Here is an 11,807-nt window from a genome sequence, read left to right on the forward strand (position 1 = left end):
CGAAAGTTATCAACTCAAGGATTTGCATTTATTAAAAAAAAAAAAGCACTGATAGTTCCATATCAAGCGAACAAATGCTTGCAAACTATATCAACCAAACAAACCATTTAAAATTAGTTGTTCCACAAAATGAGTTATGAAAGAATAATTAAACCATACAAATTAAGTGTAATAAATTAATCTGCATAAAAAAAAGAAATTAGACATGCTTGTACTTCGGTGCTGCACAGGAAATATTGAAATTCCAATGCTCAAAATTTAAGACACCTGAGAAGATAAATATTGAAATAACATTTTGCAGCATGTATCAAATTCCACATTTCATTCTATTGACAATAACTAAAGCTCTGATGAGAGAATTCAAATAATTACATTTTTAATGTAAAAATTTGGTTTCAATTTAAAAACATTTTCCTATACAATGTGCATATCTCAATTTGTGGGATGAGCAAAAGAGCAAAATAAAAAAGGATCAATAGTGTTATTGAGAGTTGATAAGTATAGTTGAGAAGTATAAGTTGACTGAGGACTCCTTATCTTGTGCTAAAGTGAACTGAAATCTACAACAGGGCATCTGCAGGTATCACAATATTCTATTCAAGGCCCTTTCAATGCCATTTTGAGCAAAACTGAAGACCAGTGGAAGTGAAGGTTCCACGCTCAAATTCTGGTTAGCTGGAGGCCGATGTGCATTACAATGGATATTTTCTAACCTTTCATTTCCGAGGACAGATATTGCCCGTTTTCTGAATCAAAATGTATTCATTTTCATTAAATTAAGGTCAAACAATCCAACACCTGTTAAAAAATAGATTTTCAGATTTTTAATGCAATTTAAGGCCTTCGATTTTGCTGAATTGGTCATTTTTCTGCTTTTAATGACCTGCAGACACCCTAGACAAGCATTGAGGCATTGTGTCACTCAACAGTCCGCCTCCCCTTCAACATTGAGGTTGCACACAACTTGGAAAGCCATGCTTGGCTTTGATTTAGTTTCGAAGAGGCTTTTAACGCAGTTTGGTTAAAAGAGAAATTTGCATTGGAAAGTATGTTGACGGCTCCAGTGGGAACTGAGGGGTGGGCATTAGTTAAGCAGTGATGTAGATACCTGTAAAATAGAAAAAACAATGTAACACACAATGGTGTCAAGTTCATACGCAGTAACTACCAGACACTGGGAAACACTAGTCCAAAAGAATAGGCTTTGCTGGAAAAGAAAATGTTTTTAAATTCAAGGATGAATACCTTTGGAATCTCTTAGGAGTATGGAGGGATTTTGTCCAGATATCCTTGTGAATCTGGCGCTTGCAGAGTGTTCCACAGAATAAATGAGGTATTATATTATAGTCTTATTGTGTGTGTGTGATATTATAGCTTTGATCGGTGACCCGGAAAGAGTCTGTGAGGAAATGCCTCCAACTGCAGAATGAGACGCAAAGAAATATTTTCATTTGAAAACATAGCAAGTACTTCTCTATATAGTGTGTTTTTTCATGAGTCCACAGTCCATGTGTTCAAAGTCACTGCCAGCAGCAACCAAAAACTGTCGACAGATTGTATTCGTTACAATGAATACATACCCAGTTAAATTACTAGCAGTTAAAACAATGCAGTGAAATAAGTGAATGGAACAGATTTGTTGGTTTGAGATACAAAACAGGAAGACATCGGGAGTCAGCCATTAAATATTATTACTGTAGAAAAAAAAACCCACCAAATTAATCAGAGTAAAATAAAAAATCTAATCATGCACTATCAACTACGAGGACAATGCAGAAATAGCCAACTAAAAATAAGCAAACACAGAAAACCCCAATTCAAATAAAAATACCTATCTAGATTTTTTTTTTTGCCACACCTACTAGAGCACTTTGACAAAGGCAGTTTTATAAACCATTGGTTAATGAGATACATTACCAAAACTCCACAGTGTTTGCTTGTAGAAGCAAAGTAACAGTGCAAGCTATACTATTAAGCCAAATAGAGTTTAAAACACCGGTGAGCAAAAGTGCAATATTGCATATGAGTATTTGTCATGGACCCAAAGAGAAGGCCAAATACCTGTAACATGATCCAACTGTAAACATGGTGCGAAGTAGTTATGACATAGATTAAGGCTTTCTGAATTTCCTGAAGTGTTTTTCACTGAGATAAAGAAATAATGTGTCCACTAATTGGACCAACAGTGGAAACGATAAAAGTAAAATTTTAACCTCTCTTTAGCCAGTCCTGGACATTATATGCACTTATGGGTTTTAATATTACATTTTTCGAAGTTTAGTCAATTCCGTTTTACAAAATGCTTTTAAAATTTACAGTGGGACTTGCCAACATCAGTATTTAGAAATACCTGCCAACGCCTCAATTTTGTCCTGTCATTATAAAGCACATTGCATTTTCTATTCTAAATAGAGGCTTTTCTTAATTTTCAACACAATCTATTAATCTCACTATCCCACAATGACAATTCATTTTGGTACCTTACAACTGTACAAAAAAAGGTGAAATTTATTTTACTACCGATTAAAACAATCAGAACACACCATCACAAGAGATACCGTTAACATGTTTTTTTTCTGTTGGATTAGCGTGGTGTCATGTCATATGTGGGATTCTTATTCATCTGGTGCTGCAACGAAAATGCAAAGAGAAATCCTGAAACACATTCCATTGTCTGCTTTCACATCCATGATACGTCAATGGACAGCAAGCCTATGGCAGATTTAACTTTGAGACTGTCCAGATGATGGCAGACTGACAAAATAAACAAACCAAAAAAAAAAAAAAAACCCAACACGAATCAAGCTCACCTCACCTGTCTCTCTCAAAATTCAGAGCACCACATAATGTTGCCCTCTTACTCAACTGTAAATAAAGACACACACACACACACACACACACACACACCCAAGCAACTCCATCCTACCAAGCATATACTCTCACCCCTGGACTACAATTCACCACATGTGTATTACTAGCTACTCATAGCATTAGGATTTTCTACATTTAAAGCTTAAAGCTTATATACATTTGCATCAATATTGGGCATAATACTACCATGTATTCATGGGTGACTGTTGATCTAAAATGGAAGAAGCCGCACAAACTGCTGTTGTTCTAAGGTTCGTTCTACATTTTAGTGACATGTAAGTCGGATCTGCTGTTAAACAGTTTTACAGGAAAAGACATAGCTTTGATAATTGCTGTAAATAACTCAGAGGAAACAACGGCTACAGTAAAATAAACATGGAATGTGCCACCTCTTAAAACTATGGAATTAGCAAAGCATTAAAAAACACACGCACAAAAAAAAAATAATAATAAGCTATTTGTCCTCTACTTTACTATCTACCATCACAAAATGGTGCTAATTAAGAAAAGAGAACTATATGAGTACAAAAGCGATTGCTTTGAGGAGGAAAAAAAACAAAAAAACAAGAAGAAAGCATTTGGCTGATGAATGATGTGCACAATTATACAGAAAAAGGTTCAGAATCCCTGCAGTGTTTTTTCGGTTGTAGATCTGAGAAAACTAGGTTGAGTTGAGTATCCATATAGTGGTCAGTTAGTTCATCTGTGCGAGTGGAGGCGACGCCCTCCTCCGGCAAAAATCGCATCTTATCCAGGTTCCTGTGTGTTTGCTTGTGCACATGTACATGCCAAGTCCTATCCAGTGGATCTGATTGTAGCTGGTTAACTTGAAACTGATGCCCATGACATTTGTGCTGCTTGTGACCCATGAACCCAACCCCACCTCCCCCTAATACACACACACACACACACACACACACACACACACACACACACACACACACACACACACACACACACACACACCCCTACTGGCCGACGATGGGGCTGGACGCGCCGCTCTGCCCGGGGGCAGGGGAGGAGGCGGCGCTCTTGTTCCGCCCCAGCATGGAGGGCACGAAGTCGGGGTGCCGGCGGGCGTGCTTGATCAGGTGGTCGCTGCGCATGAAGCGCTTGTCGCACAGCGGGCAGAGGAAGCGCTTCTCCCCCGTGTGCGTGCGGGTGTGACGAGCAAGCTCATCGGACCGAGCAAACTTCTTTTCACAGTCGGGCCAGGTGCACGGGAACGGCCGCTCACCTAGAGGCGGGAGGAGGGGAAACAAGCAGGGGACGTTAACCGCCGCCCCCCCAAAGGGTCACGATTCACCCCGCTGTGATGTCAGCACTGCGCTCGACATTTCCACCCACGACCGTCTCGCTTCGCTTGGAAAAAATGAAATTGGGGAGAAAGTCGGGATTCAAATAACACACACACCAACAAAAAAAAATAAAAAATCCTGTGACAGACGGCAACTCCCCGGGAGGCGGGGAGGCGACCAGGCTACGGTGGCCTCCGGGGTCACTATTATGGGAGATTGTTTATTTTGGGCGTTTACACATATCTCCCCCGGCAAGAACTTAATCGATGTCAACGCTTAAGTATGAGTTGGAGTCATAGCAGCAAACGCCTCATGGACGTCGGCAGGAATTCTCATCGTCTTACCAACTAAATTCATCTCACCAAGGTGTTTGTCGCAAGCCAGACATGTTTCAATGGGGTTATTCTCAAAATGTATAGTTGCCAAACATGCAGATAAAACATATGATGGACCCCCCCCCCCCCCCCCCCCGCCACTTAAAACACCGCGATGCATTGCGCCACTCCGAGTCGGTGTGTCTGCTTTTAATGGCGATTGAAGACGGGCCAAATCGATCGCGTGGGATGCTCAGGGACATATTCCACGTTGCAATCCCAGGCCACGTTTCGAAGCCCTGCTTTGCCATTTTGTGCTCCGTGGGCGTTCCCGGCGTTTTATTGACGCCCAGGCAATAAAACGCCGCAGTTTTTTTTTTTCCTCTCCCCAATCCCCCCCCCCTTTAATCCGAGTGCGCTTCTTTCACGACTTTACACACGTAATTTTAAAACCAGAAAAGAACAAAAGCAGACATAACTCCCCCCCCCGACCAGCCCCCACCACCGCCCCCACACACAAAAAAAAAAAAAAAAAAATCGATCCTGTCCCACGCGGTCCGAAAGCGGGATTACGTCTGGGCTGCGTGGGTCGAGCTGCCGTAAAACAAGCGGCGTTTTAACCTGCGCTGCGCGCCTCTCCCCCCGAATTACACTTCGCGTGCACATCACGCGTCGGGGAAGAAGCTCGTCGCGGTTCTTCGCGTCCAGCCCGGTTCCATTGTTACTCCATGTGTTGGTCAGCGGCCCTCCGGTGGGGAGCCCCCCTATCCCCCTTTGTTGTGCACCGATTGTACTAACTCGCGGGTAAATACGCGAAGGTACCCACCCACCCAGCTCCAGATACTAATCCATTAAAACCGAGACTATATATATAGATTTATATATATATGTATATATATAATAACAATATGACATCGATGAATAGTGGGTAAAACTTCCGACTATTCGAGGAAAATAAAAGGTTCGACTTTTCGGTTACCGACGTGTCGCACGGTTAAAAGGAGCCGTTCAACGTCCCGACTCGAGTCGGTTGATTCGGTTCGTTGTATAACGCACGCGCGAGCGAGCGAGGACTTCCGGCGGACGACACCGAAATAATGTCGGTTGAGCCGCGCGACCCGAGTGGAAGCCCCGCGATCGCCATCAAAACCCCGTCACAAGTGTTTATTTATGGCGGAACAACACCGACGCGCGAATAACAAGGGGTGTGTTTTAAAAATTAAAGAACGCCTCGCGTCGGTGGTCGGTCACAGCCATGCCCTGACCTTCCTCAGCCCCGGGCTTTAATTCGGTCAGGGCCTCGGTCATTATTTTCACTTTGGGGAAACTGAAGATGGATTCGCCGCGAATCCCGAGTCGATGGAAAAGAGCCGTTCGCGACAAACCACATGAACTTTATTTACCTGTGTGGGTTCTAATGTGCGCCTTCAGGTGGGACGACTTCCCGTAAACTCTGTCGCATCCGTCGAAAGTGCATTGGTGCCGCTTGACCGGGGACCGCGGTGCCCCGCCTCCCCAGTGCTGCTGCTGCCCGGGGACCGGGGTGGCGGAGGGGGTCATGGTCGGGGTGCCGGTGGAGTCGGACAGCGTGGTGTAGCCGCTCTCGCCGCACGACGACGAGTTGCTGCTCTCCGAGTAGGCCGACATGGGGCGGAAGGTGGCGTGCAGGTCGGTGAGGATGCCCGCCACCGTCGCCATGCTGCTCGCCTCGAGCCGCAGCGTCTCCCGCACCTCCCTGTCCTCGCTCGACCCCGCCTCCGCCTCCCCGGCCGGCGGGCCCGCCGGGGCGGCAGCGAGGACCACCGGGGTGGGTCGGTGCAGGACGGGCCCGCTGGAGATCGACACCAGACACTCGGCGGCGAAATAGTCGGAGTAGGCGGCCATTTCTTCCTCTTCTTCTTAACAGCAACGGGGGGAAGAGTGGGGACAAAAATACGCCTTGTTTGAGTCGCGAGGAGGGGCTAGCCGGATCTCGACCTCGTTGTTACCCAACTCGACGAACAAAATCGGTCAAACCGCGCGTCCTCTGCCGTCATAAAGTGGGTTAATTCGCCTGCCGGTCGGTGGGCGGCAACCCAACACTAGGAATACAAAAAAAAAAAAAAAAGGTAAGTATGTATATCTGCTAAAAGCGCGATAAAGTTGCCCGCCCGGCGTGCGCGCTTCTCCCCCTCTGACGGCTCATTGTGTCTGACTGAGAAGCCGGTCCAACACACGCCCCCCCCCAGCGCACGCACCGCTGACGTCGCGCACTGACGCGACGCTCGGGCGTGGGCCACGAGACGGTTGCGTGGTGGAAAGGCGGCGGGGCAGCCGGGCACTCTGGGTAATGGGGGGGAGCGGGGGTTGGTCCGCGCTGTTCGCGTCACAAAGAAAAGCGCAGGAAAAGTTTGGGGCGTTCGCTCCCCCGCGGTCCTCGTTTGTTTGCGAGACATTAATGAATAAACGCAATTTATAAATAAACATCCATCCATCCCGCCCCCCCCCCCCTGTTCTTTTCTGCTCCCCACTCCAGCAGGAGCCAGACACTAGATGTCTCTCTTCCTCCAGCGTCAACTTCCTACCGCCGACCCATGTTTTTCTTTGTTCTCACAAAATGTTTTCCCGATAGGTTAGATTGACTTGTGATTAAACGAACAAAATAAAAAAATGAAACAACGTTTTATTAACCCTTTAATAATATAGGCGGGGTATTGTTCCAGTGGCACAACAGAGGACGTCAATAAGGAGGTGAAACAAATTAAAATGAAATCAAAAATAAAGTACATGTTAAACAAAAACAAAACATAACAGTTGCATTTGTACAACTGGCCGGGAAGCTACTGAGCCAAGTATATAAAAGCCGTGTGTAGCAGTAATCTACAAATTTGTTTGGACCCACGTTTAACAAATAAACTAATCAAATAGTGTATATATTTTTATTTTCACATTCCAGCAGGACCCAGACTCTGGATGCAACTCTTTTATGTTCATGACCTCTCTTCAAGCATTGTTTTCATTGTTCTCAGGAATGTGTTATTTTGATATTTATCTTTATATTTATCTCATTAGGTGGCCTCATTTTAAATCGCGTGTGTGTGTATGTCTGCAAATCTATACTTTCCAAAAAGTATTACACGTTACCCAATCGGTTTGCATTAAAGCGAGCTTATTGCTTGCAATGAAGCACATTTGTTATTTATGTTTGACTTGAAGTCTTTCCTGTTGGACTCCCAAGTCATGGTCTTTTTCTCAGGCATAAGAAAACCTCATTTTTTGTTTTTGCGGGGGCCCCAACTCAACTGGGCCCCCATGTTGCATCAAGTGATTGGCCAAGTGTGTGTGTTTGCGGCTCAAAGTGGGAAGCTATTTCCTGATTGGATGGTGTGAGCGGTATAGGTCACTGTGGAAGTCCACGCACAAGCACGCTCATTCATTGGCTGTGAACAGAGCTTCGTTCTCATTTCTCTTGCTTCCATGTGGAGGGTTGAAGGCATCCTGGACGGCAGAAACCCAGGGCTGCTGTAGCTATGTCTACTCTACTGCTTAATTGTCTGTGTGTTGTATTCTTTTGTCTCCTTCTACAAGGTAAGTTTTAATGAGACCCCCCCACCCCCCCACCCTTTTTTTTTTTAATACATGTTTTTACTCAATGTATTTTATTTTGTGTTTCGATGTATTAGGGGATTGCATTCAGATGGAAAATGACCTCTGTGGCACCAACTGTGCAGGTGAGAATTCACATCTATTCAAGTGAACGTCAGAAATAGTGCAAACTCAAGTGTGGCTGTGTTTGCAGTACTTGTGTCCGTCTTCTCATATCGAATTGTGTGTGTATCGGTGAATGCCTCAATTGGTAAGGTGGTCATGTTCTCTGATTACAAATGGTCTTGTTCACAGGCGTCCCTACCCCAGACCTCTCCTTCCAGAGAGGCATGAGATATACCTATAGGTACAGCACAACTATATCCCCAAGTCTCCACGGGGCTAACTCTGGAAGGAACGGTTTGGCTCTGGATTGTGTGGTAGATATTGACGCAATTTCCAAGTGCCACCTGATAATGCAGGTCAGTGAGTTTGTAAAAGGGTTCTCACCGTGTCACAAAGCTTCATGTCAAAGTGCAGCAAAAGTCACTGCGGTTCTGTCATGACTTCAGAATCAGAATCAGAATCAGAAATACTATAATAATCCCAGGGGGAAATTACTTATTACTTACTTACTTCATGTGTTTTTGTTCATCAGATCAGGAATTCACAGATAAAGCGACTTTCTGCTCAGAAGGAGCACTCTGTGCAACGCTTCAAGAGTTTGAGGTAACATAGTCATTTTTCTCGTAAGTTATGTGTAATGCATTGACAATCTTTTTTTTTTAATATTTTGTGTGTGGTTACATGTTCATGGCCTTATCTGTTCAACCAATCTAAGACTTTCTAACCAAGCGTAAAATGTTTGTAATAAGAGCATAGAACTTAAAAGAATACAAAGGTGGAATAAACAACAAAGTCAACAATATGGATAATACTCAAGCTATAAATGCACATACCCCCCCCCCCCCCACCACCACCACACACTCACTCACAGAAAAAAATAATATACATATTTTTTTATGAATGTGATACTCTGCACACATCTTGTTTGTACAACATCTTGGGGGAACTCATCTGGTGTTTTGGTTTCCCAGGGAGTCGCTGGAGAGAATGCGCCTTAAGTTCTCTCTCCAGGGGGGAAAGGTCAGCGCCCTGTGTCCGCAGGAGGGAGAGCAGGTGTGGGCCCTGAACATTAAGAGAGCACTGCTGAGCATGCTGCAGACCTCCTACACATCCTCCAAACAGGACACAGAAAAAGAGGTGAGGGTCATTGGTTGAAGATATATATATATATATATATATATATATATATATATATATATATATATATATATATATATATATATATATATATATATATATATATTTTTTTTTTATTTTTTTTTTTTTTTGCTAAAAAAAAAAGAAAAAATATATATTTATTTTTAAACAATAATGTTATAAGTATTAACAGCTTTTATCATGCCGTTCTCCCAGACTGATATATATGGGACCTGCAGCAGCAGGTATGAGAAGAGAGGAGCTTTACTGCTGAAGACGAGGGACCTGAAACAGTGTCACAAGCACTGGCTGTCAGACTTCTGGCCTCATTCCACGTCCCTGACTGAAGACACTGTTAGTTGGTCCTCTCTTTGTTCAGAAGTGTAATTGAGAAAAGTAGTTGTTAATGATGTTCAAATGATGAATGCTTCACCAAATCCTTTTTGTTCCCAGTATGGTGTCAAGTTTAAGATTATCAGTGCACAGAACATTGGGCGCTTAGAACTGCATTGCTTTTCCTGTTAGTTTTATTTATTTTTTTGCATTTATCATTGTACTTTCCATTAAATGATACAATCTTTTTTTGACAATGTTTATACTACATGCCACTTCTAAGCACCTGGCATATTTGCACATTCGACACATTGCATTTTGTTGATGGGAGCATTCTTGTCTGTTTTGTTTTCAGACTGTTGATTCCAAACTTCAGTGTACCCAGCGCCAGGGGACTACAGTGATGCAAGAGGTCAACTGTACAGAGTCCATCGCCATGGCAACTGCATCAGCAGGATTTGTGAAGACGCAAACTGTCTCTACACTTATCCTGCTCAGAGCCCAGCCAGGGACACCCCCGGGGATAGGTAGGTCTTTGTCATAACTGCCAGCAGCAATTCAAATGATGCACAAGTGCTGCACCCAGCCTTGCCCTCCATACTCTATGAAACATTCCCATTCCTTTCATCTTCTGTTATTATGCCTCATGTTTGCATTGGGGAGAGGTGAGGCCTTATTTCCTTTTCCGATTCAAATTTTCAGATTCCCTCGGCCCAGGCGTTTTGACCGGCCTGCAGTTTGAGAAGGAGAGGGATGCAGGGTCGGGCAGAGGAGCAGCATCCACTCGGCAGCAGGCCGGTGAAACTGTGGGGCTGTTGTGCGGTTTAACCTCAGACCAGCAACAGGTAGGATCTATCTAGTGATTTATCCCTTATTTGGTTTTAGCTGAAAGATTGTTCTACTTGTAGGCATAGAGGAGAATTTAATTCAATGTAATACATCAATAAATACATGTAGGTGTCATACATAAATTTCAGGTGTGGAAAGGTTTTCAAATACTTCCAATTTACTTGCCTGAAGGTTCTGCAGGTGAAAAAACGTACCTTCTATAACTATACATGAACATATTCATAAACACAGTCCTTTGTCCACAGGAGCTTCTTTTTTTTCGTATTTTCCGATTTGAAGAATTTTGGTGATTTTGTTGTTGGTCTTTTACTGCAAAAAGTGGAATTATCTCAATAAAAATAGAGTAAAAAAAATAATTTATATGATTTATATGATATATATTTATATATATTTCTAGAAGTTGAAGAAGCCTTACTTCAAGAAGCCCGTATCTGTCGAACCAAAATGTTTACTTGGCTTTGTACATCATGGGTTGCCTTCCCCGAGGCATTTGCTGTCAGTGAAGCAGTGATTTGTTTCTTCTTCAAACAGAAGTTCAGTCATAGACGACCTGGCAGCATCCATTACAGTCTGCTTGCTAGGGATGTGTAAAAAACAAACTGAACATTTCTGTGATATAATTCTACATATATAGGAAAGGATTGAATACAGTCAGTTTACACTTCTGAAATCAAACTCATAATTGATTGATTTCAAGGAATCCAATTGGGTATAATGATTATTATTGACTATAATGATGACTATTATGATCCAAATTATATATTTTTTTGACTTTTTACTGTGGCTTTGAAAATCATCCGTCGCTGTTCATATTTCACTGTAGATGTCACAACAATTCCTTCAATTGGCCTTCCAACTGAGGGATTTGTCTCTTTCTCAACTGAGGACGCTATGGAAAGAGTCCTCTTTTAAGTGTTTGGATGACTGGTGAGTGATTCCAAATGTATTAGAAATTAAATATTTCTGCGCGGCCCCTCAGTGAACCTTGTATGTATGGATGCCACCTTTCTCGAGCCAGGCCAAATGCATTTTAGTCCAAAGCATGCTTGGTGCCTGACTGAGAAAAATACATTTCTTCTGGTGAAAGTTTCGGACAAATGCATGTGGGACTTAAGCTAACCATGACCTGAAGTGATTTCTCAAACAGATTACCTGAAATGACCAAGGCAAATATCTAACTCGAACATTTCTTAAGCATAACACAGTATTATACAAAATACACAATTTGGTAAAGTTCAGTGCAGAATGTCATGTCTCCCGAACAGAGGGAATTAATGTATATTTACGAGAATATATATATATGTTTTCAAAATAT

The 11,807-nt window shown here is 42.9% G+C and overlaps 1 protein-coding gene across 2 annotated transcripts; it reads right to left on the bottom strand.

Moving 5' to 3' along the window:
• Window positions 1–12: 12 nt before the first annotated feature.
• On the bottom strand, window positions 13–6,554 carry LOC307238470 (Krueppel-like factor 9). Of its 2 annotated transcripts, XR_013844432.1 has the most exons (3): window positions 5,887–6,554; window positions 1,246–4,108; window positions 13–1,108 (listed from the first exon to the last, which is right to left on the bottom strand). XR_013844432.1 is itself a non-coding variant. In XM_080011458.1 (2 exons), the coding sequence occupies exons 1-2, from the start codon at window positions 6,365–6,367 to the stop codon at window positions 3,840–3,842; spliced, it is 750 nt and encodes a 249-aa protein (XP_079867584.1). In that variant the 5' UTR covers window positions 6,368–6,554; the 3' UTR covers window positions 13–3,839. The 2 variants fall into 2 exon arrangements, 1 of the variants encoding a protein (XP_079867584.1); XM_080011458.1 differs by having other exon boundaries at window positions 13–4,108.
• Between the last annotated feature and the right edge of the window lie 5,253 nt (window positions 6,555–11,807).

Source organism: Zeus faber (assembly GCF_960531495.2).
Source record: "Zeus faber genome assembly, chromosome: 12".
Taxonomy (NCBI): Eukaryota; Metazoa; Chordata; class Actinopteri; order Zeiformes; family Zeidae; genus Zeus; species Zeus faber.

What these genes read in the sequence shown, in the direction of transcription:
- LOC307238470 (XM_080011458.1), bottom strand. Translation starts at nt 6,367, where the DNA reads ATGGCCGCCTACTCCGACTATTTCGCCGCCGAGTGTCTGGTGTCGATC. An exon ending in GCACATTAGAACCCACACAG is followed by an intron (nt 4,109 to 5,886) that starts GTAAATAAAGTT and finishes TCCCGCCTCTAG; the next exon opens with GTGAGCGGCCGTTCCCGTGC.